The following is a 27,929-nucleotide window of genomic DNA, read 5'->3' as shown; positions in this document are numbered from 1 at the left end:
CTCCTAGTCCACCATGGGTCTCCTAGTTCACCATGGGTCTCCTAGTTCACCATGGGTCTCCTAGTTCACCATGGGTCTCCTAATCTACGATGGGTCTTCTAGTACTTAGAGATCTACTTAGCAGAGGACTCAGACAGTATTGAGGTACATAGTCGTTATGCCATCTGTTACTGCACATAAAATCCCCATAGTTCACAGCAGTCCAGAGTAGATGGCAACGTCTATTTACCCTGTTGCTGAGCTCAGAGGTAGAAGGTGTCTCATCTATCATTGTAACTGTGGTTTAAAGTAGCATCAAGAGACAGATATTCTTACTGTGCAAGAGGTCCAATTGTCAGTTTGAGTTTCAGTACAATTATTCAGATCACCACTCATCCTCTTTGCAAAGCTTTTGTCACCATCAATATTTGATGTGGCTATTCAATAGATCATGTTTGAAATTGGAAACGCTCATTTTCATTCTCAAGTGAGTGTGAGTGACACACACACACACACACACACACACACACACACACACACACAGCTTAATGGTAGTGTTTTCAACCTCAACAGTATTGTCGCTGGAGAGAGTAGAAGTGTGAATTAATACTCAAAGTGACTGTGGAGACGCTGAATGTATTATTTAAAACAGCTCTTACAAAATAAGCCTTGTTGTTTTGCTCGCCGTCAGGGGCAGACGATCGGAGGTAGCTGTTTGATTGTGAAAGCTTTGTCTTGGCACCCACCAGCCCCACTGTCCACCAAACGCTCTCAGCACTTTCTACTGCAATGATGGCTTGATTTGTTTTATCTGGCCCATCGATGGAATGACCTTCGCCCCCTGAGAGTCTTCCCCCTGGGAGCACACATCCATCCCGTCCTCAAACAAAAGCTTAGCTCACCACAATTACAATCCTGTCTCTGGCTAATCTGATCTGAGCTGATCTGGCTGCTTTTATAGCAGTGGTTTAGTCTTCCTTTCTCGATGTCTCTCTCCCTCTCCCTCTCTCTCTCTCTCTCTCTCTCTTTCTCTCTCTCTCTCTTTTTCTTTCACCCTTTCTCTCTCTTTTTCTCTCTTTTTCTTTCTTACTCTCTTTCTTTTCTTTCTCTCTTTCTCTTGCAATCTCTCTCTCTCTTTCTCCCGCTATCTCTCTCTTTCTCTCCCTATGGGAATAGGGTGCCATTTTGGTATGTAGCCCCTATGTGGAGTCAGGCTTCCCAGAGAGACACAGGACTGTATAAAAAGCTTAGTACAGGAGAGAGAATAACTCATGCTTTTAAACAGGCCTCTCTCTCTGCTCTGCTCTCTCTGCCCTGCTGCCTGGACTAGATATCCTGACAGAAACAAAAGTGCTTTGGGAAAGAGGCCAGATGCTCACTAAGGCTATGGATGGGTATGATAACCTAGAGCTAGGCCAGTGCACACTGGGCCCAGTTTGGCTCAGCTCTGTACAGTTCAATTCAAATCCATCAGGCCAAGCAGTTTGCTGCCCTGTCCCTCCCATTACAGACCAGGGTTAGATAAACATTGTCTCTAGGAACATGTCCACCGTTTGTCCCAATGATTGATTGATTGATTGTGAAGACGGGGCCTATGTGACAGTGAGTAACAACAGGGCCTGAAGCCTGAGCCCGCTACCCAATAAGACAGGCAGGGAGAGAGGGAGGGAGAGTGGAAGATGTATGGAGTAGACCAAGAAGGACCCAGAGGTCGCCTGCTCTCTGCCCGCTCCAGGCTCAGCTCTGACTGGCTGTGATGGATTGAAACCGCTGGTGTCATCTCTTTCATTCCCCAGGGGCGTCAGGACATTGGGTTTACTGTAAATATGATTTTTAGAGTTGTTTTGGTTCACTACCGTTTCTGAATTGTTTTCTTTCTCGTGTTCTATCTCTCTCTCTATCTCTTCCTTTCTCAGGGTGACTCAGGTGAAAACGGAGAGCCTGGTCTTCAGGGAGAACTTGGCGGACCTGTAAGTGAACCGACAGCATCTTCACATCATCATCTAACAGAACGACTGTTTCAACACAGCCCCACAACACCACACTACAATTCCCACTCACTGCCTCTCCATTGGAGAGAAGGAATTATTCTGCAGCAACTTACCGATTCATATATTTATTATAACAAAACAGTAGAATGAGGCTATTCCTCTTCACCATTACTGTAACAATAACTGAATCAATTCAACAAGGTTGTAATTAAAACCATTATAGAAGAAAGCCCACCAACCACATGGAGTGTGTTAAGCACAGTTCTACTGGGCATAGGCATGAACACATTGTTTACACACTAACACACTGTTGACACACTAAAACACTGCCCCACTGTCACAGGGCCCAAGAGGAGAGCGAGGAGAGAAGGGAGAGTCCGGTCCTGCAGGTTCTGCTGGACCCCCTGGCCCTAAAGGTCCCCCTGGAGATGACGGTCCTAAAGGAAGTCCTGTAAGTCCTGGTTACACTTCTCTGTAGAATCACATATCACAGTTCATTGATTGATTGGTTGATTGATTGCAGTTGAGTCCCGTTACTGCCATGTGAATGTATTCCAATGGATGTTATGGATTTGTAATTAATTGTCAGTGGAAGGCAAAGTAAGATGTAGTCTCTAGGGTTATTAAGTTGTCTCTAGAGTCACTCTAGATGCTGAGCATTTTGTTGGATTTCATTTCCAGGGTCCAAGTGGTTTCCCTGGTGATCCTGGTCCCCCTGGCGAGATCGGACAGGCTGTAAGTCACTGAAATGTTACAATGACATTGTTTTGGCATCCAGTTTCTGTAATGCTTTGGCACCTATTGAAATGTAAAAAATCCCACACTGTGCCCTATCCATTCAGTGTCATTTCACCATGTCTCTCTTTCTCCTCCTGCCAGGGTTTAGACGGTCCTCCTGGTGACAAGGGAGACGACGGAGAGGCTGGTCAACCTGTGAGTCTCACCTAACGTATTATTACATCTGTCTAACGACCAACAAGCACTAACAAACTGAGAATTTCTCATATCTGAAGGTAACTACAGTAAACATAGAAGTACTGTACAAGAGCTTTTAGCACTTTGATCATGTACTTTATCCTTTCTCATCTCTTAGGGTTCTCCTGGACCCACCGGAGAGTCAGGTCCTTCTGGCCCACCAGGAAAGAGAGGCCCCCATGGTACAACTGGACCCGAGGGCAGGCAAGGAGAGAAGGGAGCCAAGGGAGAGTCTGGTCTGGAGGGCCCACAGGGAAAGACAGGCCCCGTTGGTCCGCAGGGAGCACCTGGCAAGCAAGGTTCTGAAGGTCTCAGAGGTATCCCTGGCCCAGTTGTAAGTACAGCATTGTTTAATATTTTCATTTCTTTGTGTCATAGCTATTACAGTAACTAGGGACAGTAACTATGAGTTTACTACAACACTCATAGATGAGTATAGTGACTGATCTTACAAAAGCTATTTCTCATTCACACAATATAAGCATAAGGGAATAATACCAATATTGTAATAATAATTAGGTGGGTGCTTACATTTGTCCTATTTCATACGTGTACAATTGTATATTGGAAATGTGTATTTCCTTATCCCCCTGAGTGTGGTTACAGCCACGGTCTGCCATTATCAGCGGTGACTCTGGAGCAATTAGCGTTAAGTGCCTTGCTCAATGGCACACAGATTTTTCACCTTGTCGGCGGTGGATTAGAACCAGCGACCTTTCAGTTTCTGGCCCAATGCTCTAACAGCTAGGCTACCTGCCACCCTTATATTGTATGTAAAGATCAGTGGCTTAAAGCATTGATTCGTATCATGTTTCCATGCAGGGGGAACAAGGTCTTCCAGGTTCCTCAGGCCCCGACGGACCCCCTGGACCCATGGTGAGACAACTGACCTCTAACCCCTAAACCCGGGTCATTAGATGTCACAGGATTCACAGTAGCTTGTCTTATTGGGTCAGACATGTAATGTTATATGTCCTCACTCTCTTTTACTCTACCTCCCTCTCTACTTCTCTACCCCCTTCCTTCCATCCCTCTCCACTACAACTCTCCCATATTATGTCCATCTCTCTCTCTCTTTCCCTCTCTCTTGCTCTCTCTCTCCTCTCTCCCTCCTCTCTCCCTCACAGGGTCCTCCAGGATTACCAGGTTTGAAGGGAGACTCTGGCATTAAGGGAGAAAAGGTAAAACCCACCCCCCTGTTTCAGTAGGTTATTGACAACAAGTACCTGGACCCACCGGAGAGTCAACTATTACAGTCAAATATGAACATACCTGTTGCATGCATGGCTAAAAGTCACATACTGTATTGATCTTCTTCCATTGCTAATGATGTTGATGTCTAAAATTCTATAGGGATACACTTGAAATCTGTCAATGGAGATACTGTATATTCCATACTATACACATTCAAGTGAATGATAACTGACGGCTCGGTGTTCAAACCTATTGATTATGTATCTGGTATTAGCCCCAGGGCAGTGAGTCATCACACTAAGGATATATGAAGAGAGATTGATTGACAGGCAGATTGATGTGAGTAATTAATTGATGATTGATGCCTGTTTTGATCTGTGTTTCTCCTCTCCTCAGGGCCACCCTGGTCTGATCGGTCTGATCGGGCCCCCAGGAGAGCAGGGAGAGAAGGGTGACAGAGGTCTGCCAGGCCCCCAGGGGACATCAGGACCCAAAGGAGACAATGTTAGTAGACCTACAACTGTTGTTAACATGATTATTGAGCGATGTTTACCTAATAATAAGTGACATGTTGTGGTTTGGTCTGATAATACAGTTAATCATATCAAGTCAACACAGTCAAGTGTGGTTTGTTCAGCCTCTCTTCTCTCCTTCCTGTCTTTATTCTCTCCTTCTCTCCCTCCCAGGGTATTGCTGGCCCCTCGGGTCCTCTTGGTCCCCTGGGACCTCCAGGATTACCAGGTCCTCCTGGTCCTAAAGGAGCTAAGGGGTCATCGGTAAGCGTCCCCACAATCCACCATGTCCCATGTCGTACTGTCCCCTTGAAATCATGTCCCACTGTCCATATAAGTTGTGTATATGGGCTTCTAAAGTCTAAACCATGTCCTACTGTCCATAGAGGCTGTGTGTATGATGCTGTGTTCTTTCCTGTCTTCCTCAGGGTCAAACTGGTCCCAAGGGAGAGACTGGTGTTCCTGGACAACCTGGGCCTCCTGTAAGTTATCTTCATGATTGTGTGATGTCATTACATGTTGTTGTTTTGTGGTTTTGTAGTTTTACCCTGACTAAAACATTGCTCTCCCATTTCTCTCCCTCTTTCCCTCTTACCCTCTTTCTCTCCCTCTCTCCTCCTCCCCCTCTTCTTTCCTCATCTCTGCCCCCTCTCCTTTCCCTGTCTCCTCCTCTCCCCCTCTCCTTTCCCCGTCTCCTCACCTCTTCCTCTCTTCCTCACCTTCTCCCCCTCTCCCCCCTCTTCTTTCCTCATCTCTGCCCCCTCTCCTTTCCCTGTCTCCTCCTCTCCCCCTCTCCTTTCCCCGTCTCCTCACCTCTTCCTCTCTTCCTCACCTCCTCCCCCTCTCCGCCCTCTTCTTTCCTCATCTCCACCCCCCTCTTCTTTCCCTGTCTCCTCCTCTCCCCCTCTCTGTCCTTCTCCACCCCGATAGGGTCCTCCTGGGGATGTCATCCACCCGCTGCCCATGCAGTCGAGCCCCAAGCGGAGCCGCAGGAACATTGATGCCAGCCAGATGATGGACGATGCCAATGCAGATGCCAACTACAAGGACTACGACGATGGAATGGAGGAGATCTTCGGATCCCTCAACTCCCTCAAGCTAGAGATTGAGCAGATGAAGCACCCACTGGGAACACAGGGCAACCCCGCCCGCACCTGCAAGGACCTGCAGCTCTGCCACCCTGACTTCCCCGACGGTGGGCATCGATTTGAGATCTGAAATACTAAATCTGAAGTCTTACTAAGTTCGGTGCTGAAGCCCAGGAATAATCTTGTTTGAAACTTGTTTGGAAAAGGTGGCTGGTGCTAGCCATCTTTTTCATAGAGGTGGGGCTATTTTATATAGGTCAAGGACCAAGTGTCACTACTATAATGGATTTAAATGTGATAGAGAAATATGATTATAAATATGATTGGTATTTGATGATATGGGGTATAGAATAGTCTCTCCTTTGAATGCTAAATCATGCTAATTTAAACATTGAATGATCTCTGATGAAAAGGTTTCTAATTGTTAAGGTTCCCTCCTTCCCTCTCTCCTCCCCTCTTTCTTTTCCCTCTTCCCCATTTTCTCCCTCCCTCCATTTCTTGTCATTTTCAGGTGAATACTGGATCGACCCCAACCAGGGTTGCTCGAGGGACTCTTTCAAGGTCCACTGCAACTTCACAGCAGGAGGAGAGAGCTGTATCTACCCTGATAAGAAGTCTGAAGGGGTAAGTCATGGTGCTTTTACACTCACCACTGGTAAAAGTCACATTTTGAGAGCCAGTGATAGAAATGCATCTTAAAAACCGGAACCATACACATTTTATAGGTTTTGGTGTATATAATGAGGGAAATACAAATGATTAAAATGCATCATGCCTGCGTGGCACAGTGATATTTCTGGTTGATTGAAAAAGTGTGTATACATTTTTTTTTATACATTGTTCTGTCAAGTGTCAACTATTCCCCATTTGATTGACAGGTTAAATAACTCTGACTGTATGATGCAGATAAGTTAATATTTATTTATTCTTCCCTGGCCCCAGGCAAACTACTACACATATAAATCATATATACCTCTCTCCTGATACTACTGCATAATCACATAACACTCATATATGTAACATTCATGCATCACTATTACTTTACTGCTATGAGTGTAATACACATGGTCCTCCAAGCCCCTAGGGGCAGCAGCTCCATGTATGGCCCTTGGTGTTACACACTACTGACATGTCATGATGACAAAGAATATATTTGGGGCAGTCCCTCACTGTCAACAGAGAGTCAAAGACTCCCTTCCACACACATGTCCACACACACAAACACACACGCGCGCACACACACACACAGTTCTGTCATACTATCCTCCAGGTAAGTGTCAGTGGCCTAGTGTCGTCCCTGGCCCAGTCACCTGAAATAGGTTATGGCAGGTGACAGGCACCCAGAGAGGAATTTGCTGCTGGTTGGTTATGCATGGTGTAGAGGAGAGGGGGACAGGAGAGGACAGGAAAGGAGAGGAGAGGTAAAACACATGAAACTGTGTCTGCGGCAGGCCAGGGGAGATCTGTAAGGGCTCTAAGCTACAGGACATTTTAACGATCCGCTGGCACATTGAGACACAGAGGAGCAGGAGTTTGCTTAAACTCAGATTAATGAACTTCACTTTTAATAGCCTGGGCAGATTAATGGGCCAGTGGGATGGCCTCGTTAGTGTGAAGGAGTGGAGAGATGGCACATGGTCAGAGACCCTGACATTGCCATGCATTGACATGCACATGGGAAGGTGTGCGCACACACACACATACACACACACACACACACACAAACACTATCTCTCCCTCCCTGCTAGCCTGGAACACTGTATCCCTAGTCTACCCATCATGAGTTATGCAGAGGAGAGGATAGAGGAGAGGAGGTACAGTAGATAGTTAAAGGACAGGAGAGAAAAAGAAGAGTTAGAAGTAGAGCGAATCAGTTCTAGGGTATCAGTGGTCTCCTCCAGTAGAGGGGATCAGTTCTAGGGTATCAGTGGTCTCCTCCAGTAGAGGGGATCAGTTCTAGGGTATCAGTGGTTTCCTCCAGTAGATGGGATCAGTTCTAGGGTATCAGTGGTCTCCTCCAGTAGAGGGATCAGTTCTAGGGTATCAGTGGTCTCCTTCGGTAGAGGGATCAGATCTAGGGTATCAGTGGTCTCCTCCAGTAGAGGGGATCAGATCTAGGGTATCAGTGGTCTCCTCCAGTAGAGGGGATCAGATCTAGGGTATCAGTGGTCTCCTCCAGTAGAGGGGATCAGATCTAGGGTATCAGTGGTCTCCTCCAGTAGAGGGGATCAGTTCTAGGGTATCAGTGGTCTCCTCCAGTAGAGGGGATCAGTTCTAGGGTATCAGTGGTCTCCTCCAGTAGAGGGGATCAGATCTAGGGTATCAGTGGTCTCCTCCAGTAGAGGGGATCAGTTCTAGGGTATCAGTGGTCTCCTCCAGTAGAGGGGATCAGTTCTAGGGTATCAGTTGTCTCCTCCAGTGGGGTCCCCTACTGCTCGCTCTACTCATGTTAGGAGAGCTGGAAGTGCCTTTCAAGACAGCAGGGTGTGTTTAATGTATGCTGTCTCCCAGCGCTAATTGATCTCCAGCTGAACATTAATTTACACATTAAGGCATTGATGACAAGCCCTGTATAAACCTTGTATCAGACTGATCTAGCTCATTCCTGGGGTATAATAATATTCAGAATATCACACTGGAGTATCACTGGCCATGTATCTGATACTTATTGGTAGTTATAATGCAGGTGAATCGAATTTAAATGAAGAAAAACAAAACAAAATCGTATCTAGTTTTAAATGAAAACCACAAAACAAAGCCACTTGTCCTTACCGACAGTATACAGCAGAAGCTTAAATAAACACCATAAAAAGCATAGTCACTTCTATTTTGGTATAGAGCAGAACACTTAGCTGAAGGGAAAGGGGGCATTTTTAAGCTGGCCCTTTGGCGGCTAACAGATGCATCCTAAATGGCACCCTATTCTTTTTATAGTGCACTCCTTTTGACTAGGGCCCATTTAGGATGCATACAACATCTCTTAATGAATCACTGTGTACTCATTAATATTTGATCAGTAATTAGCTGCCAGCCAGTGTTTACACAAAATGCGATAATGGCTTGCTAAGGTATTTTACACTCTCCCGAGCTGTTCAGTGTCACACAATACTACTGCAGGTCTCTCAGACACCACAGATGGACCAAGGGAGGGAGGGTTTAGAAGAACGAGGGATAACGTTGTTATTTCTTTCAGGAGGCTGTTCTTACTGTTTTTTCTTTCTTTAACCATTTTTTGTCCTCCTCCTCTTCCCCCGTTTTGCTCCATCCATACCCAGACTAGGCTCACCTCCTGGGTAAAGGAGATCCCTGGCTCCTGGTTCAGTGAATTCAAACGTGGTAAACTGGTAAGCCCCCCTAACGCCCCCCTTCCTCCCGTCCCCTTCCCTTTTTCCTGAACAGCTCATCTCATATTTTACAGAGCAAAATGGCAAAATGGCCCAAAGACTCCCCAGGCTCTTGGTATAGTCGCTACAAGCGAGGTTCCCTGGTAAGTGGCACACCCGCAGGTCTCTGGAGGCCCAGCTAGGGTGACTCCTGGCTGGGTCTCTGTGGGCCTGAGGGCCCTGCATGGTTCTAGGTTCTGGTTCTGGTTCGGGTCAGTACTGGTTCTGCATGGTTCCTGTACTGGTTGGCACTGGTCTTTGACTGGCACTCTGGCTTGTGTTTGTGGCGACACAGCTCTGCATGGTTCAGCACGATCAAGGTCAGCTCAGCACAACTCCAGTAAGACATACTGCAGTAGGTGAGTCTCTTCCTTCCAGAATAGAGGGAGACTTCGTTGGTGGAACAGACAGACTGACAGACATACTTTACCATGGCAACTAGTAGTTGAAGAAGTTAAAGACAATTTTCCATTGAAGAAAAACAATATAAATTCAATACAAAAAGGTAAGTGTAGTACAAAAAGTCATAGAATTGAGTAAATCAGTGTGTTGGTACTGAATGTTGCCATGGGAAAGTATGAGTGTAAATGCATCCACTCAACCTGCCTCTCTCTGAAGTTGGAGAGCATCACCTAGAAGTGACTGAGTGCCTCTCATGGTTAGACACACATTTCTATTTATAACAACTACTCCTATTGCCCTCAGCATTTCCAGTTGACTCATAGATACTCATACTGTATAGATACCTATTCATAAATCATGTGAAGCTAGTCACAGGAGAGTGATTAGGCACCATTTTGTTCCTACTACACTCATTCCACACATTCACCTACCCATTCAATCACAAGAGGATTACAACACTGATTCAATGTGAACAGTCAAAAGTCAGGCACTCAGTCACATTCCCAGGGGCTTCTGGGTACACCCACTTTTGACTTGTGGCTGCGATGAAGAGGTAATGTTTCCATGGCGATGTAGGGCTGTTTCTACACACTGGTTCTGCAGGGCAGAGCGGGGAGGAGGGATGAGGGAGGGGGAGGAACAGACATGAGCAGGGGAGGACCTACCTAGCCTTTCTGAGTACCTGGACACTCAGAGGGGTGAGGGATACTACTCCCTTTAAGAGCCACTGATTCACAGACAGACACTGTAACTTGGACACAATGGATATAGTTATCATCCTCTATGAGCCCAAATTCCTATCTGATGATGGTATGGCCACCTTGTGGGTTCCTGAAAATACAGCACAACAGATGTGATTGACTTCCCTGTAATAGTAATCTGTGATGTCCATTATTGTCCAGGTTGAGTCATACGTGTGTGTGTGTGTGTGTGTCTGTGTGTTTGTCTGTGTGTACATGAGAGAGAGAGAATGTATCTATACACACACATTAGTGGCTCTCTGCTGTGACTGCATAGCATGGGCTTTGCATGCGCTTTGCTCTTGGTCTCAGTCAGTCCTGTTTGTCTGAAAGAAGAAGAGAAGCCTGTGGAACGGATGGTGGAACGCTGTTGGTTGGTATGGAAACGGGTCTCCAGCGTAAAATAGCATCACACCAAAGACTGATGTTCCCAAATGGACGGGTCATCCGGAATGATTTGTAATCATTAGATCCAAGATACATTAGTATAATAGAACACATGTTGGTTTAGAATTCCACTTAAACATGGCGAATTAGGCTAATTCTAAATTGCGGAAACCGATTAAACCAACCTATTATTATTTTTCATTTATACAATTACGTTTTACATTTACTAATGAGCTCCTTTCAAAACAATACATTTCCATAATTTTCTTAATTAAAGCTTAAGTGTTCAATTACGGTTAGCTCCTCGATTGAGAGTATTCATCTCTTGTTGCTAGTAGACTGCTATTCCTACAGAACCATTGAAGTCTTTCAGCAGAGAATAAGCCAGTCAGTATCTAAGGCCCCAGAGCCTGTAGATTAGAGCTCCTGTAGTAACTCCTGAATGCCTTACTGTTTCTCAGACACAAGCTTACTCATAGAGCCCCAGACAGACAGACCCCATAATACAGCAAGCCTCTCCATCTTTCCCAAAGCTGGTTGATGACAGCCTAGATATTTCACTCTAAAGGACCTAGCCGGGAACACCTCTGGTATATCCCCCCTCCTGATTTGTCGTCTGAGGAATCGGAATTCTATCCTACTCACGTAGCGCCGCCATGAATTATGGGTAATGAAGCTTAGCATACCCTCTGGAGACGAGCCGGGCCGCCGTTGATCTCCTTACCCACAACCCCCCTCTCTCCCTGGTGCTGCAGTGACTGATGGGACAAACCCTTGTCGCGGCGCACTGCGTGCACCGATTGACATTCTATAATTCTGTCAAAGCAGCCGCAGCGCCGGAAAGAGAGGTGAGGAATGCTGACATGTTTGAGTGACGGTGTGTCATTGCTCTGAGTCCGCCATGCTGCTGCATACACCTACAGTCTGTTGTCTGCGAAACACTCCATCTAAAGTCATATGAAATCATATCCCCACAACGACACTACTCGGTGTCAGAATTAGAATTCACAGATAAAAGCGAGAAACCCACCCAAGACACCTCACAGTACACGAGAATGGTGTGATGTGTAGATTTGAGTGTTCTTGGTAGAGAACAAACAATGAAACAATGTCGTGTCTGAAATGGCACCCTATTCTTTAAATAGTGTACTACTTTTCGCAAGAGCGCTGCTCAAAAGTAGTACACTATTTAGGGAATAGGGTGCCATTTCAGATGTACCCAAATATGTATAGTATGTATGTATAGTGTCTGTATTAGTCCACAGTGTCTGTTCCTGCCTAGACCCTATATCTCCTTTCCTCCCTGTCTAGCTCTCGTACGTGGACGCTGAGGGCAACCCCATTGGTGTGGTCCAGATGACCTTCCTGCGTCTGCTGAGCGCGGCTGCCCGCCAAAACCTCACCTACAACTGCTACCAGTCAGTGGCCTGGCACAACCAGGATGGGGACTCATACGACAAGGCCATCCGCTTCTTGGGCTCCAACGACGAGGAGATGTCCTACGATAACAACCCCTACATCAGAGCCGTGGTGGACGGCTGTGCGGTGAGTGGATGGAAGGGTTGGGATGTGTGTGTGTGTGTGTGTGTGTGTGTGTGTGTGTGTGTGTGTGTGTGTGTGTGTGTGTGTGTGTGTGTGTGTGTGTGTGTGTGTGTGTGTGTGTGTGTGTGTGTGTGTGTAAGGGCATAGGTGTGAGCAAGGGGATTTGACGGTCATGTGTATAACAGCATTTGTATGTGGTGTGGGGTGTGAATTGTGTGTCTGTCTGGGGTGGGGGGAGTGAATTGTATGTCTGTGTGGGGTGGGGGGAGTGAGTTGTGTGTATGTGTGGAGTGGGGGGAGTGAGTTGTGTGTCTGTGTGGGGTGGGGGGAGTGAGTTGTGTGTATGTGTGGAGTGAGTTGTGTGTTTGTGTGGGGTGGGGGGAATGAATTGTGTGTTTGTGTGGGGTGGGGGAGTGAATTGTGTGTCTTTGTTTTGGTATTTGGTATTTTATTAGGATCCCCATTAGCTGTTGCAAAAGCAGCAGCTACTCTTCCTGGGGTCGACATGAAACATGAAACATGACATAATACAGAACATTAATAGACAACAGCTCAAGGGCAGAACTACATTAAAAACAAACCAAAAATGACTGAAGGCGCATGTAGCCTACATATCAATACAGACACACAAACTATCTAGGTCAAATAGGGGAGAAGCATTGTGCCGTGAGGTGTTGCTTTATCTGTTTTATTTGGAACCAGGTTTGCTGTTTATTTGAGCAATATGAGATTCCATGCAATAATGGCTATATATCAAACTGTACACTTTCTTGAATTTGTCCTGGATTGTGAAAAGACCCCTGGCGGAATGTCTGGTGGGGTAAGTGTGTGTCAGAGCTGTGTGTAAGTTGACTATGCAAACCATTTGGGATTTTAAACACATTAATGTTTCTTATAAAAATAAGTGATGTAGTCAATCTCTCCTCACCTCTTAGCCAAGAGACACTGGCATGCATACAGTAGTATTTATATCAGCCCTCTGATTACAATGAAGAGCAAGACTTGCCACTCTGTTCTGGGCCAGCTGCAGATTAACTAGGTCTTTCCTTGCAGCACTCAACCACACGACAGGACAGTAGTCAAGATAAGACAAAACTAGAGCCTGCAGAACTTACTTTTTGGAGTGTGGTGTCAAAAAAGCAGAGCATTTCTTTATTACGGACAGACCTCCCCCCATCTTTACAACCATTGAATCTATAGGTTTTGACCATGACAGTTTACAATCTAAGGTAACGCCAAGTAATTTAGTCTCCTCAACTTGTTCATTACCAGATTCAGCTGAGGAATAGAACTTAGGGAATGATTTGTACCAAATACAATGCTTTTAGTTTTAGAGATGTTCAGGACCAGTTTATTACTAGCTACCCATTTCAAAACAAACAGCAACTCTTTGTTAAGGTTCTCAGTGATTTCATTAGCTGTAGTTGCTGATGCGTATATGGTTGAATCATCAGCATACATGGACACACATGCTTTGTTTAATACCAGTGACAGGTCATTGTTAAAAATAGAAAAGAGTAGAGGGCCTAGAGAGCTGCCCTGCGGTACACCACACTTTCCATGTTTGACAGTAGAGAAGCTTCCATTAAATAAAACCCTTTGAGTTCTATTAGATATCTCTGAATCCATAATATGGGAGACATTGATAAGCCATAACACATATGTTTTTTCGACAACAGGTTTGTAAAATAAGAATTTGTTCTTGACTGACTTGCCTAGTTAAATAAAGGTTACATAAAAAATACAAAATAAAATGGTGAATAATATCAAAGGCTGCACTAAAATTTAACAGTATAGCTCCCACAACCTTCTTATTATCAATTTCTTTCAACCAATCATCAGTCATTTGTGTCAGTGCAGTACATGTTGAGTGCGATTTTCTATAAGCATGCTGAAAGGCTGTTAGTTTGTTTACAGAGAAATAGCATTGTATTTGGTCAAACACAATTTTTTCAACTGTTTGCTAAGAGCTGGCAGCAAGCTTATAGGTCTGCTGTTAGAACCAGTAATGGCCGCTTTACCACTCTTGGGTAGTGGAATTACTTTGGCTTCCCTCCAGGCCTGAGGACAAAGACTTTCCTCTAGGCTCAGATGAAAGATATGACAGATAGGAGGGGCTATAGAGTCAGCTACCATCCTCAGTAGCTTTCCATCTAAATTGTCAATGCCAGGTTTGTCATTATTGATTGATAACAATAATTTTTCCACCTCTCCCACACTTTATTTTCAAAATTCAAAATTAATTTGTTTTTTATGCATGAATACAATGACTCACTGTACATTGTTGACTTTTCCTGCCGAAGTTTTCCCACTTTGCCAGTAATCATTTAATATTTGGCAACATCAAATGGTTTTGTGATGAATAATCTGATTTGATGAAAGATGGAGTTTCTGCCCATAATTTCATTTAAAGTATTCCCCCAAAAATGTTACATTGTGCTTTATATCATTGATCTTGGCTTCATAATACAGTTTATTTTTATTTTTACACCTGGCTATCAGTGAAGCCTTGTCCGGCAGCGAAACAGTTAATTCATCCTAATTTACTGCCTCTAAAAAAACATAGCTGATATGGCTGATTACTTAAACAAATGTGGTTTCCACAGATAATTAAGATGTACAACGTATGGCATAAGAGGACAACAAGCAGATAAGAGGCAATCCGTCATTTCAATAAAGACATTAATGAGTGAGCTAGGACAGACATAGTCAATATAACTATTTGTTCAGCACTTTTGAAATGTTCAGAACATGGGCCGTTCTTACAGTGTTTTCCCTGTACACCAACTCAGAACCTGTAGGATTTTTTTATTTTTTATTTCACCTTTATTTAACCAGGTAGGCTAGTTAAGAACAAGTTCTCATTTACAACTGCGAGCTGACCAAGATTAAGCAAAACAGTTTGACACATACAACAACACAGAGTTACAGATGCAATAAACAAACATACAGTCAATAATACAGTAGAAAAAGTATATATACAGTGTGTGCAAATGAGGGAAGATAATGGAGGTAAGGCAATAAATAGGCCATTGTGGCGAAGTAATTACAATATACCAATTAAAACACTGGGGGGATTGATGTGCAGAAGATGAATGTGCAAGTAGATACTGGGGTGCAAAGGAGCAAGATAAATACATAAATACAGTATGGGGATGAGGTAGTTGGATGGGCTAAATGGATGAATAAAAGGAGCATGAATAAAGGGATGAATAAATGGGGCATATAAGCAGACAATGAATGCTCTTGGAATATTCAATGATTACATTTATCATATAACAGGTTATAGGCTACATGTGCTCCACCAGGTAAGATCAGTAGGCGAAATAAAGATGGGAAAATATACCAAATTATTAGGGTGAGGCAAATGAGCTACTAACAGCTTGATACACAACACATTCACTTATTATTACTTTCTTAGCTACAGTGTACATATCTCCCTGGCATATTACATCATTTATGCAGCAGCATACAAGACATTTTTAGACTCACCTTGTTGTGCTGTGCTCACTTGAACAGGAAGGTGCACGGTGGTCCTTTGTGGGCAAATTTTGTCATCAAACTTTGTTATCAAAGTTTGGAATTCTCTGGATTTATGGTTCTTTCAAGACAACTGGGAACTCGGAAAACAACAAGGTAGAATCATGATGACGTCAGTGATCTTCTGGTTGTAGCTCTAGAAAGAGGCCCAAGTTCCGGATTTAGAATTCCGAGTTGGATGACCATTCAACACATATTTTCCCAGTTCGAGCTTATTTTTCCAGAGTCCCTCGTTGTCTTGAACTCACTGAAGTCAGATTTCGCTATTCCAAGTTAACAGTTGTTTTGAGCGTAGTACCAATCACGCTTCATTGACAGCATGGCCAATTTTTTATGTTTATCATTTTAAGCTTGGAAAATAGATCCTTAATCCCAGACTTGGAACCACACATCCACTCCTCTGAATAGCAGACTAGTGATTGCTTTGCAATGTTTGCAGTTAGCTACTGATTCTTTCCCAACCACTCATTCTTGAATTTGTGATTTCAGACTTGTTGTGTAATGCTTATGGCCGATGAGCACCGATATGTTTTATCTATAATTTCTCTTCATTTTTTCTCTTCATATGACAAGGATTAAAAAGGAATTGATTCATGATGATGACTGCTAGCTTAGATTTTGAAAGTATGATGTTGACATGATCAGTCGAATCAAAGCTACTGTAGATAAAACGTGATTTGACATAATTTTATCTGTGGCCAATGACCTTGAGCCTTCTTGGATGGGCACTTCAAATGTCACTCTATGGCAGCACCCAAGGGGCTTGAATTTTCAAGCTCTACCCTTAGACTTGGCGGTAATGTAGTTTCCCCATGAGTGACAGAACACTGAGCCAATCATGGCGCAACTAGAGAACATTACCAACAACTACGCTCCGTATTTTCAGCTGGCTGTCCCACCACCACAGAAAGCACTGAGCTAGGCTGAAACACCTGCATTTTGGAGCTGCCTAAATAAAGCAAAAAATTGTTTGTATGTTTGTATGTGTATTTATTAACGTAATGATATATACAGACATATATATATATATACTGTATATATCATTACGTTAATAAAGGCACATACAAACAAATATATATATACAGTGGGGCAAAAAAGTATTTAGTCAGCCACCAATTGTGCAAGTTCTCCCACTTAAAAAGATGAGAGAGGCCTGTAATTTTCATCATAGGTACACTTCAACTATGACAGACAAAATGAGGGAAAAAATATCCAGAAGATCACATTGTAGGAGTTTTTAATGATTTTATTTGCAGATTATGGTGGAAAATAAGTATTTGGTCAATAACAAAAGTTTATCTCAATACTTGTTATCTATACATGTGGATGATCTTGTTCCTGTAGTGTTTGTAAATTAATAACCTGAACCAGATTACAGGCACTGATTACAGTAAGAAGCTTTCTTTTGAGTGGACAGTTTGATGAAAACCAGTCAATATTCAGGTCCCCAAGAAAGTAAACCTCTCTGTATACACATACACTATCAAGCATTTCACACATATTATTTAGATACTGACTATTAGCACTTGGTAGCCTATAGCAACACCCCAAAAGAAAAGGCTTTAGATGTGCCAAGTGAACCTGCAACCACAACACTTCAATAACACTTGACATAAGATCTTCTCTAAGCATTACAGGGATATGGCTCTGAATATATACAGCAACACCTCCCCCATCAGCATTTCTGTCTCTTCTATAGATGTTATATCCTTGTATTGCTACTGCTGTATCATCAACTGAATTGTCTAAGTGAGTCTCATAAATGGCTAATATATGAATGTTATCTGATGTTAGCAAGTTATTGATTTCATGAACCTTGTTTCTAAGGCTACATATATTAATTTGGGCTATTTTCAGCCCTTTCCTGGGTAACTTATCAGAGATATACATAATATGGAAAAGAGCAAACAAAGCAAAATAAAAAACATACATTCAGCAGTCCATTAATCAATGTGTGTGTATGTGTGCTGCGGGGTTGAAGCTACGGACCCATAGGCTTGGCTCTCTTTTCCCTTCCAGGCTTCTGGGATGGAGGGTGGGCAATGAGCCTGTCATAGCGGATCTAAGAAATGTCCCCACGCGCTCTGCGAGCTTTCATGGCTGGGACCAGTTCTTTCCTCTTCTGGTGCACAGCTTCAGGATAGTCCTTGTTCAGGAAGATATACGTTCCTCTCAAGTTATTGGCTCTTTCCAGAACAGCTACCTTGTCCTTGAACCTTAGGAACTTGACCACTTTTGGCCTGGACCTGTCACCTGGGCCAGTGGTAGGTTATCCAGTCCTATGGGCGCACTTCACCTGTGGTCCATCTTCAATTTCTCAGAGATAATTTCCCTTCACTTTGTCCTCAGACTCTGTCCAGGTCTCATGTTTAGATTCTGCAATTCCGTCAACAACCAAGCTATTCCACCTCCATTGTCCCTCGAGATTTATCCATCATTGTTATCCTGGATTCCCACACAGAACTGATGTCCTTAACATATTGCTGTCATCTTGCCGTTCTCCTGTTTCAACTCATCGAGCTGACCCTAGGAGATCTGCAAGTGGTTCTTCAGATCCTGGACCTCTCTGGTTAGGTCGTCCATTCTTTTATTAGTTGAAGCCACCAGTATTTTGACAAAACACTTGAAGCTATGTTCTTGTTGTAACAACTGCTTATAGAACTATTTTTGTTAGTTGAAAAGATCCTTCACGTGTGATAGAGAGACACCACTGTCCTCAATGGTACACATGCCGGCTTTGGACTTTGTCATGGTAGCTAGCAATGTAGGTTATTGTTTGAATTATTATGAGGAAATGAATAAACAATATCCCATTTCAAATAGAACTGTAACTAAGTAAACTTATACTCTGTTTTATTATATCTGATTGACAATATGAGTTCATAAGAAGGGATTGTGTGACACGGACAAGGAGTAATTAAAGTTAATGAACACCATTCCAACTAGGAAGAAAAACCTGGTTTGTGGATTAAGTAAACAGATAAGGTAGTTAACCTATGGTTGAACCGACGAAACTGAGCTCTGGGGTGTTTTAGATAAGGAAGTGAGTGCATTCCTAGGTTTTCTGTTAATTAGAACTGTCAGCTAAGTGGTGATCGATAATGTTGAGGGGTCAAAAAGTTAATTCAGTTGTGTTGTGTGTATGTGCTGGGGGGGGTCAGAATGAACTCAGAATTAACCTTTAAAGTTCCCTTTGACCCGGGCTGGAGGAGGAGATTCATTTTAGGAGCAAGGAAATTATGTCATGTTATTGTATATAAACTGTTGCTCGTGGGAACGTGGCAGCGCGCTCCGAGAATAAATTCTGTTACCTATTATTGAAATGGCTGGTCTCCGTCTATTTTATGCAAACAAGAATCTTACAAATTCTCATAAAATAGATTAAGGGTTTTCAATTAATAAAAACACATTGGCATAATTAAATGACACTAACAGTTATGCTGTTACACCTCGTAGTTTCAGACAGGGCAGGTCACAGGGAAGATTTAAAACAACAAATAGCAGGGATCTAGACAGCCACAAACCCGGGACAATCCGGAGTCCCAGCCACAATGGCTAACCGCATCACGGGCTGCATTCAAGCACTCAAGAAACCCTGCTAGTTTGATAGGCAGCTAGCTGGCAGCTACGCCAAGCAGGTCCTCAGAACTGGCCTTGGACGGCAGGATCACTGGACAGAGCGTAACAGACCCAGCGATGCCAACTGCGTCGTGGGATCCAACATAAAAAGTTAGCTAGCTACTAAGAAACTTTCCAATACACTTTTAAAACAACAAACTTCACAAAACAACGAACCGAGCTCTCCCTCGTTCTGCGTTTAATAAATGAATTGTGTGTCTGTGTGGGGGGAGTGAATTGTATGTCTGTGTGGGGTGGGGGGAACGAATTTAAGATTTGATGCAAAAAATAAACCCTACTGTATACTGTATATGGAGGTCGAAGTACAGTAGCACCTACTCACTCTGTCTATCCCTCTCTGTTTTTCAGTTGAAAAAGGGCTATGAAAAGACAGTACTGGAGATCAACACACCAAAGGTGGAACAGGTGCCTTTTGTTGACATCATGTTCAATGATTTCGGCGGGGCTACGCAGAAGTTTGGATTCGAAGTGGGTCCTGTCTGTTTCATCGGCTAAGACTGTTTACTGAACAAAATGGAGAAAATAAAAAGCATATTTATTTTCTCAGAAACAAAACACATGAATAGGACTATTTGTATTTGTGTAAAACATTCTGTGTCCAAAAGCAACAAGTATGAATAAAATACACAAAAATCAAGATGAGAATACTACAATAAATTTCTAGAGGATTCGATAAGAATAATAAAAAAAGAGCAACCTTGTAACCTCAGTGTGCCTTCTCCATCACATGCAAGTTTTGAAACTGAATAAGTCAGATACTACCGACCCCTATCTTCACCCATGACCCCTATCACCGTTCCCAAACCTCCACCCACTCCCAGCGCACTTGATGTAAATCCAGTCTGGTTGTCGAACTCACCGGAGGCAAACTTTTACCTGCTACTCCACTGGTTTCAGAAGGTTGCCATGGACTCCATCCCATGTGGCAGTTTTCTTCTTAGTTTTTTTTATTGGTTTTTGTTGTTGTTTCTTTGTCTCCCTCTCAATTCCCACTTTGAATATTTTATTCATTCGTTCATTCGTTCATTCGTTTGCTCCTTCATTCATTTCGGAAGCTTTGTTTTGTGCATAATTGTCTCCCCATTCTTCTGAATGGAACTTATATATATAAATATATATAAATATTTTTTGTATGTTTGTAAGTACTTTCTGTATATTTTTCCTGGTAATGTTTATTGTTTCTGGCTTCAAAACATGCATGTGACCTTTTAAGACATGAGGTAAAAGATGATGGTCATTGGAATACATCAAATTCGCAGATACTAAAGTAAGGAATTGGACATGTAAATTGGAGAATAGATGAGGAGTGCTTGTCTTGTTGCTGGGTGTGAAGAACACCTTATTGTAATTTAAGAAACGAATGAAAATAAAATATGGAAATATTACTCTGCGCTAGTCTGTGAGTTGATTAGCATAACAGAAAATGTACCAAGATAAAAATGACAAACATTCCTCCTCTTCTTGTGTCCTATTTTGGGTGCATTTTGAGATTTTATTAACTTAATAAACAACTGATATTTTTTTCCTTCAATACTTCCATATTTCTACTCTCAAACTATATATGCAGCAGGAGATGTCACTTTTCAATGAAACACAAGAAATCAATACTTAGGTGCTATTTTTTCTCCTGTGGTGCTATGATATTTTCAAGTTTGTTGTTATTTTGAAAGTACAGTAAGCTGATGGTGGTGATGTTAACTCGTCACCATGACTACCCTGTCTGTCTGTCCCTTACCCTGACCCTCTTAGCTATCACCTCTGACACAACATCTTCGCTACATTCTTATTTATGTCCAGGGGTGTTTTAATGCATGCCAGTTTGCTTCATATTCATTCATAGATCCATGCAGTATTTTATTTTATGTATTTCTCTGCTTCCAAGGCCCACTTAGTAAAGACTAACAGCATCTGATCATACTGCAACTTACTTGGAATGTGCTAATATAAATAAGATTGTACTCAGTTGCCGAATGTGGTGCTAATTTATCACATTTTATTAGATGTCTTTAAAAAAGAAAGAAGATGGTAGAAGCGATGCTGCAATGCTTGCATATCATGGTTCCATGACATGGTGCATTTTGTGAATGGATCTCATGATTGGTGTTCTGTGCAATGGATAATCTTTTTCACTTCGTCAAGCTTTTTACTGCTTTTATTTTTCGGGGTTGGGGGTGAAGGTGACTGGTTTGGAATGGGTACGGAGTGTCTCCCCCTTTGAGTATTCCAAAGCACATGGCCAAGGAACAGTTTGGAGTTTTGGTACCTGAAACCATTAACTTTCTTACCAAAGGCTTTTTTTTAAATATAGCTTTAAGTTCCTAGAGGGCCAAGAATCCACTAAGTATTTTGAAATCCACTATTTGAAAATGTGGTAGAATTGTCTAATTATGATTAAAATCAGATGTGTCATGTACAAGTCAAAAATATATTTTCAAACATATATTTAAAAATAATAATTTTAAAAAATGAAAAATTTAGATTTTTTTTTAGTGAACGATATTTAATAGTCCATCAGATTAGCCCGCTTAAAGGTAGAAAAGCCAGATGCAAAGCTTGTTTTTGTTTTGTTGTTTGGGGTCTTCTGATTTAACTGTTGTTTTACTTTCTTAAGCCCTAGTTATACCCTTGTACAAACTATGCACTCTGCCTGCTTTTAACCACTACAGCATCTGCCACAGAAAGTTTTACTGTCCTGCATAAGTAGCTTGTTTTGTATGTTTTTGGTTTTTACCTTCTAGATATGTGACTTGAACCATTTACGTTAAGATACACTTATTGATCATCCGTTTTTAATGTTCATTTCGATGAAGCACTCCAAATTTAACATGTTTGCTTTCAATAAAAGGACAAAACATTTTTGTCAATTTTCAGAACCAGCAGTAATGCTGCCAATAACGTTTTTTGTTTTTTGAATTGTTTTACGTTTGTCTGTTCGTTAGTTTTTATGGTCTTGTCAAAAGAGAGTAAGAGAGGATAGAAGATATATTGGTTTTTATGTTTTATGTCAATAAATTTAAGTTTACTGTGGCCACCCACTCTTGTATGTCTTTTGAAGCATTAAAACCTATCTGTATGCATGAAATTGTAAAGTTTTTTTCTCTTGTTTTTATACTTTACAATGACATGATCTCCAACCCACTTTTTATTATTAAAATAGGTAGAATGCTAAATTTCATATGCTAAAATTGAAAACGGTCATGTCCATAATTGTGAAGTGGAGAGAGAATGGTGATGTTGTAACTCTCTACCCACAGCCAATGTTCATTTGTAGTATATTTATTGTATTATTTAAAAATAAATGTAAATTGACACCATAGTGTTACTGGAAGGCGCCCTCTTTATCTCAGAAACAGAGAATGAATTATCATGGAATGTTTTTTAGTCACAATTTGCAATTTTTATGAATGAAATATTACTGCAACTCACCTAAACACTGATATTATGTTAGTCTACCTTGATCCAAAAATCTACCATCAGTGAGATGTGGACAAAAATATGTTTTATTCATTTTTCTCACTCTTTTACAGACTGTTGGAAGACTATCATCACCTCTCTACATACAAATAGTAAGTTAAATGTTTCATTTTTTTATTCATAGTTATAGAATCCACAGTTAGAATATGATCTTGTGAAGCAAAAAAACATGTTTTTAGTAAGTGAAGTTACACCATTTCTAAAATCCTTATTCTGGCATTCTGATTACGACTGAAAATCATTGCTGTCTTAATGTGTTCCGCCACCTCCACCCCTCATTAGAATACATGTGCATGCAGTGCCTTCAGAAAGTATTCATACCCCTTGACTTAGTCCACATTTGGTTGTGTTACAGACTGAATTCAAAATGGATTAAATATATTTTTTCTCAACCATTTACACACAACAATCCATAAATACAAAGTTAATTGTATTTTTTTATTTTATTTGTGCACATTTATTGAAAATGAAATACAGCAATATCGCATTTACTCAAGTATTCACACCCCTCAGTCAATACATATTAGAATCACAGTCTTTCTAGGTAAATCTCTAAGAGCTTTGCACACCTGGATTGTACAATATTTGCACATTATTCTTAAAACAATTATTCAAGCTCTGTCAAGTTGGTTGTTTATCATTTATTGTTTTATTATGCTAGACAGCCATTTTCAAGTCTTAGCATAGATTTTCACGCCCATTTAAGTCAAACTATAACTAGGCCACTCAGGAACATTCGATGTCGTCTTGGTAAGTAACGACAGCGGATATTTGGCCTTGGGTTTTAGGTTATTGCCCTTTTGAAAGTTGAATGTGTCTCCCAGTGTCTGTTGGAAAGCAGACTGAACCAGGTTTTCCTCTAGGACTTTGCCAGTGCTTAGCTCTTTTCCGTTTATTTTTATCTTAAAAAACACTCTAGTCCTTTCCGATGACAAGCATTCCCATAACATGATGCAACCACCACCATGCCTGAAAATATGATAAGTGGTACTCAGTGATGGGTTGCGTTGGATTTGCCCCAAATATAACCCTTTGTATTCAGGACATAAAGTTAATTTCTTTGCCACATTTTTTTCAGTTTTATTTTCATGCCTTAATGCAAACAGGATGCATGTTTAGGAATATTTATATTCTGTACAGGCTTCCTTCTTTTCAATCTGACATTTAGGTTAGTATTGTGGAGTAACTACAATGTTTTTGATCCATCCTCAGTTTTTCCATCACAGCCATTACACTTTGTAACTGTTTTAAAGTAACCATTGGCCTCATGGTGAAATCCCTGAGAGGTTTCCTTCCTCTCTGGCAACTGAGTTAGGAAAGACGCCTGTAACTTTGTATTGACTGGGTGTATTGATACACCGTTCAAAGTGTAGTTAATAAATTCACCATGCTCAAAGTGTTATTCAATGTCTGCTTTTTTTTCACCCATCTACCAATAGGTGCCCTTCTTTGTGAGCCATTGGAAAACCTCGCTGTTGTGTGTGGTTAAATCTGTGTTTGAAATTCACTGCTCGACTGAGGGACTACTCCTGAACTTATTTATGCTTAAAAACATAATTCCACTTTGAAATTATTGGGTATTGTGTGCAGGCCAGTGACACTACATCTCAATCTAATCCATTTTAAATTCAGGCTGTAACACAACAAAATGTGGAAAAAGTCAAGGGGTGTGAATACTTCCTGTATCTAGAGGATACAAATATTGATACTGGGTTAACAGAGTTTAAAACAGAACGACATGCAGAGTTACTTACACCCTCTCATCATCTCTTCGTAGGCCTGGTGCTCATCTTTGAATTAGCTTTGGTTTTCCTCTCTGGCATTGTTTATTCATAACAGTATCCCTGGGCATTCGTTGTCTACGCTATCTATCTTTCTCATGCATTCTCTCTGGCATTGTTTATTCATAACAGTATTCCTGGGCATTCGTTGTCTAGGCTATCTATCTTTCTCATGCATTCTCTCTGGCATTGTTTATTCATAACAGTATTCCTGGGCATTCGTTGTCTACGCTATCTATCTTTCTCATGCATTCTCTCTGGCATTGTTTATTGATAACAGTATTCCTGGGCATTCGTTGTCTACGCTATCTATCTTTCTCATGCATTCTCTCTGGCATTGTTTATTCATAACAGTATTCCTGGGCATTCGTTGTCTACGCTATCTATCTTTCTCATGCATTCTCTCTGGCATTGTTTATTCATAACAGTATTCCTGGGCATTCGTTGTCTACGCTATCTATTTTTCTCATGCATTCTCTCTGGCATTGTTTATTCATAACAGTATTCCTGGGCATTCGTTGTCTACGCTATCTATCTTTCTCATGCATTCTCTCTGGCATTGTTTATTCATAACAGTATTCCTGGGCATTCGTTGTCTATGCTATCTATATTTCTCATGCATTCTCTCTGGCATTGTTTATTCAAAACAGAATTCCTGGGCACAGACTCATTGTATACTCATTGCAATAAGGCCAGAGGGGGTGTGGTATATGGCCAATATACCACGGCTAAGGGCTTTTCTTATGCACAACTCAACGCCGAGTGAATGGACATAACCCTTAGCCATGGTATATTGGCCATATATCACAAACCCCCGAGGTACCTTATTGCTATTATAAACTGGTTACCAACGTAACTAAAGCAGTAAAAATAAAATGTTTTGTCATATACATCTGATATACCACGGCTGTCAGCGAATCAGCATTCAGGGCTCGAACCACCCAGTTTATAAAGTACTGTACATTGTATGTTGTACACATAAAGATAGATATAGGACTCTTCATGAATATAACTAACTTCAGTGTTGACATTGCCATTGAGGGCTTCCACCATGCTTCCGGTATTTTAAAGTAGTCAAAGTAGTCAACTGAGTGGGGATTCCTATGGGTTGTAGCCTCAATGGCGATACTCATGCTGTCACAAAGACTATAATGGCAATGATATAAAGATGAGTCCTCTATCTAGCTCTATGGTTGTACCTCTTATTAAGATGAGGATCCCCCGTGTCTGTTTGTCTTGTGTTCAGAGCAGTAGCATCTTCCAAACGGGAGGAGAGAAGAGGGGAGAGGAGGGAGGGAGAGAGAGGGGGAACGAGGTAAAGGAGTGTGTTTGATGTGTAAATATGTGGCACACAGTCGGCTTGTGTTGTTTTCTCCACAGAAATGCAGGTGAATTACACATTCGTTTGGGTCAAAATTTGAACATTATTCAAAAGGGGTATAGTAGGAGATTATCATTAGCATGCATAGAATTAATTAGCCTACTATCTACCTCTATCTCTCCCTCTCTTTCCTCTCCTCCTTGTTTCTTATTGTCATGGGGAACACAACCGTCTTTGACATCTTTAAACTCAGTTCCTGTGAACTGGGCAGCAGCATATTCCCAACGGAAGACAAGAATGCTGTTGCGAGACATGGTAGCAGCAGATGGAGAAGATCAAAGATTACTGTCATCATGGTGACGAAAACGGGGGGAAATGAGCTGATGCAAACAGACACAGACAGTGAGGTTGTTCTACAGCAGGTATTCCCAAACTGGGTACCCCCAGAGATACGCGCAACGCAGTCGGGTACGCCAAATAAAAATGTGATTCACATCCCCTCAAGCCAATGTCTCCACGCCTTCAAGGCTTTTACGACAGCCAACAGCTCCCTGGTCCCCCACATCATAGTTTCGCTCCGCAAGGGCTGAGCTTCTTCGAAAAGAAGGCACAGGGGCGGAGCTTCAGTGGCGCACCCGAGGGCGGAGCTTCAGTGGTGTACCCGAGCACTGAGAGAGCGCTGAGAGAGCACTGCTCCGATTCCAGCTTCGGATGCGTCCGCCTCCACTATGAATAGCAAAGAGGGATCCGGATGAGCCAACACAGGAACCGAGGTAAACAGAGCCTTCAGGTAAACAAAGCCCTGCAAGCGCACCAGGCCCCTCTTTAGCAGTGAGGTAATGGGAGCAGCAACCTGACCAAAACCCCGGATAAACCTCCGGTAGTATTTGGCAAACCCTTAGAATCGCTGCACCTCCTTTACCGTGGTGGGAGTCGGCCAATTACGCACGGCTGCAATGTGGTCGCTCACCATCTCAACTCCTGACGTGGAAATCCGATGCCCTAGGAAAGAGATGTATTGTTGGAAGAACAAGCATTTCTCAGCCTTGACATATAGATCATGCTCCGACAGGCTACCAAGCACTTTGCGCACCAGGGACACATGCTCGGCACGTGTAGCGGAGTATATCACGATGTCATCAATATACACCACTACACCCTGCCCATGCAGGTCTCTGAAAATCTCATCTACAAATGATTGGAAGACTGATGGAGCATTCATCAACCCATATGACATGACGAGGTACTCATAATGCCCTGAGGTGGTGCTAAATGCCGTCTTCCACTCGTCTCCCTTCCGAATACGCACCAGATTGTAGGCACTCCTGAGATCCAGTTTAGTGAAGAAGCGCGCCCCGTGCATTGACTCAATCGCCGAAGTGATAAGAGGTAGCGGGTAACTATATCTCACCGTGATTTTATTGAGACCTCGATAATCAATGCACGGGCGCAAACCGCCATCCTTCTTCTTCACAAAAAAATAAACTTGAGGAGACGAGTGAAATGAAGGGCTGAATGTACCCCTGATGCAGGGATTCAGAGACATATGTCTCCATAGCCGCCGTCTCCGCTTGCGACAGGGGATACACGTGACTCCTGGGAAGTTCAGCGTCTACCAGGAGATCTATCGCAAAATCCTCCCGTTGATGGGGTGGTAATTGAGTCGCCTTCTTTTTACAGAAGGCGAGAACCAAATTGGCATATTCTGGGGGAATGGTGTGTGGTGACCAGTGGTGACCTGGTCTGGACTTTCCACCGAAGTAGCACCAATGGAAACCCCCAAACACCTACCTGAGCACTCTCGCGACCACCCCGTGAGAGCCCTCTGTGGCCAAGAAACAGTGGGGTTATGACAAGCTAACCAGGGTAGGCCTAGCACCACAGAATACGCAGGAGAATCAATAAGGAAAATACAAATCTTTTCCTTGTGACCCCCCTGCGTTACCATACGCAAAGGAGCGGTGGCCTCCCTGATAAACCC

At 42.4% G+C, this 27,929-nt stretch overlaps 1 protein-coding gene across 5 annotated transcripts in view; it reads left to right on the top strand.

The window, feature by feature from the left end:
* LOC110522815 (collagen alpha-1(XI) chain-like) overlaps window positions 1-22,686 on the top strand; it is a 135,960-nt gene extending 113,274 nt beyond the window's left edge. Inside the window, exons 46-61 of one of the 5 annotated variants that reach the window (XM_036977002.1) lie at window positions 1,896-1,949; window positions 2,314-2,421; window positions 2,652-2,705; window positions 2,850-2,903; window positions 3,064-3,279; window positions 3,768-3,821; window positions 4,073-4,126; window positions 4,536-4,643; window positions 4,826-4,915; window positions 5,080-5,133; window positions 5,582-5,846; window positions 6,251-6,363; window positions 9,015-9,083; window positions 9,158-9,226; window positions 11,963-12,196; window positions 19,721-22,686. In XM_036977002.1, the coding sequence (XP_036832897.1) occupies window positions 1,896-1,949; window positions 2,314-2,421; window positions 2,652-2,705; window positions 2,850-2,903; window positions 3,064-3,279; window positions 3,768-3,821; window positions 4,073-4,126; window positions 4,536-4,643; window positions 4,826-4,915; window positions 5,080-5,133; window positions 5,582-5,846; window positions 6,251-6,363; window positions 9,015-9,083; window positions 9,158-9,226; window positions 11,963-12,196; window positions 19,721-19,867 (1,743 nt within the window). In that variant the 3' untranslated portion in view covers window positions 19,868-22,686. Of the gene's footprint in view, window positions 1-1,895; window positions 1,950-2,313; window positions 2,422-2,651; window positions 2,706-2,849; window positions 2,904-3,063; window positions 3,280-3,767; window positions 3,822-4,072; window positions 4,127-4,535; window positions 4,644-4,825; window positions 4,916-5,079; window positions 5,134-5,581; window positions 5,847-6,250; window positions 6,364-9,014; window positions 9,084-9,157; window positions 9,246-9,281; window positions 10,268-11,962; window positions 12,197-19,720 lie in introns of those variants that run through there. The other 4 variants (XM_036977004.1, XM_036977003.1, XM_036977005.1 and 1 more) reach the window with 4 other exon arrangements.
* The last annotated feature ends 5,243 nt before the right edge of the window (window positions 22,687-27,929 follow it).

The sequence above is a fragment of the Oncorhynchus mykiss genome, chromosome 5, assembly GCF_013265735.2.
Source record: "Oncorhynchus mykiss isolate Arlee chromosome 5, USDA_OmykA_1.1, whole genome shotgun sequence".
NCBI lineage: Eukaryota > Metazoa > Chordata > Actinopteri > Salmoniformes > Salmonidae > Oncorhynchus > Oncorhynchus mykiss.
Note: the sequence above shows the minus strand (reverse complement) of the source record. Positions and strands in the feature narration are given on the sequence as shown.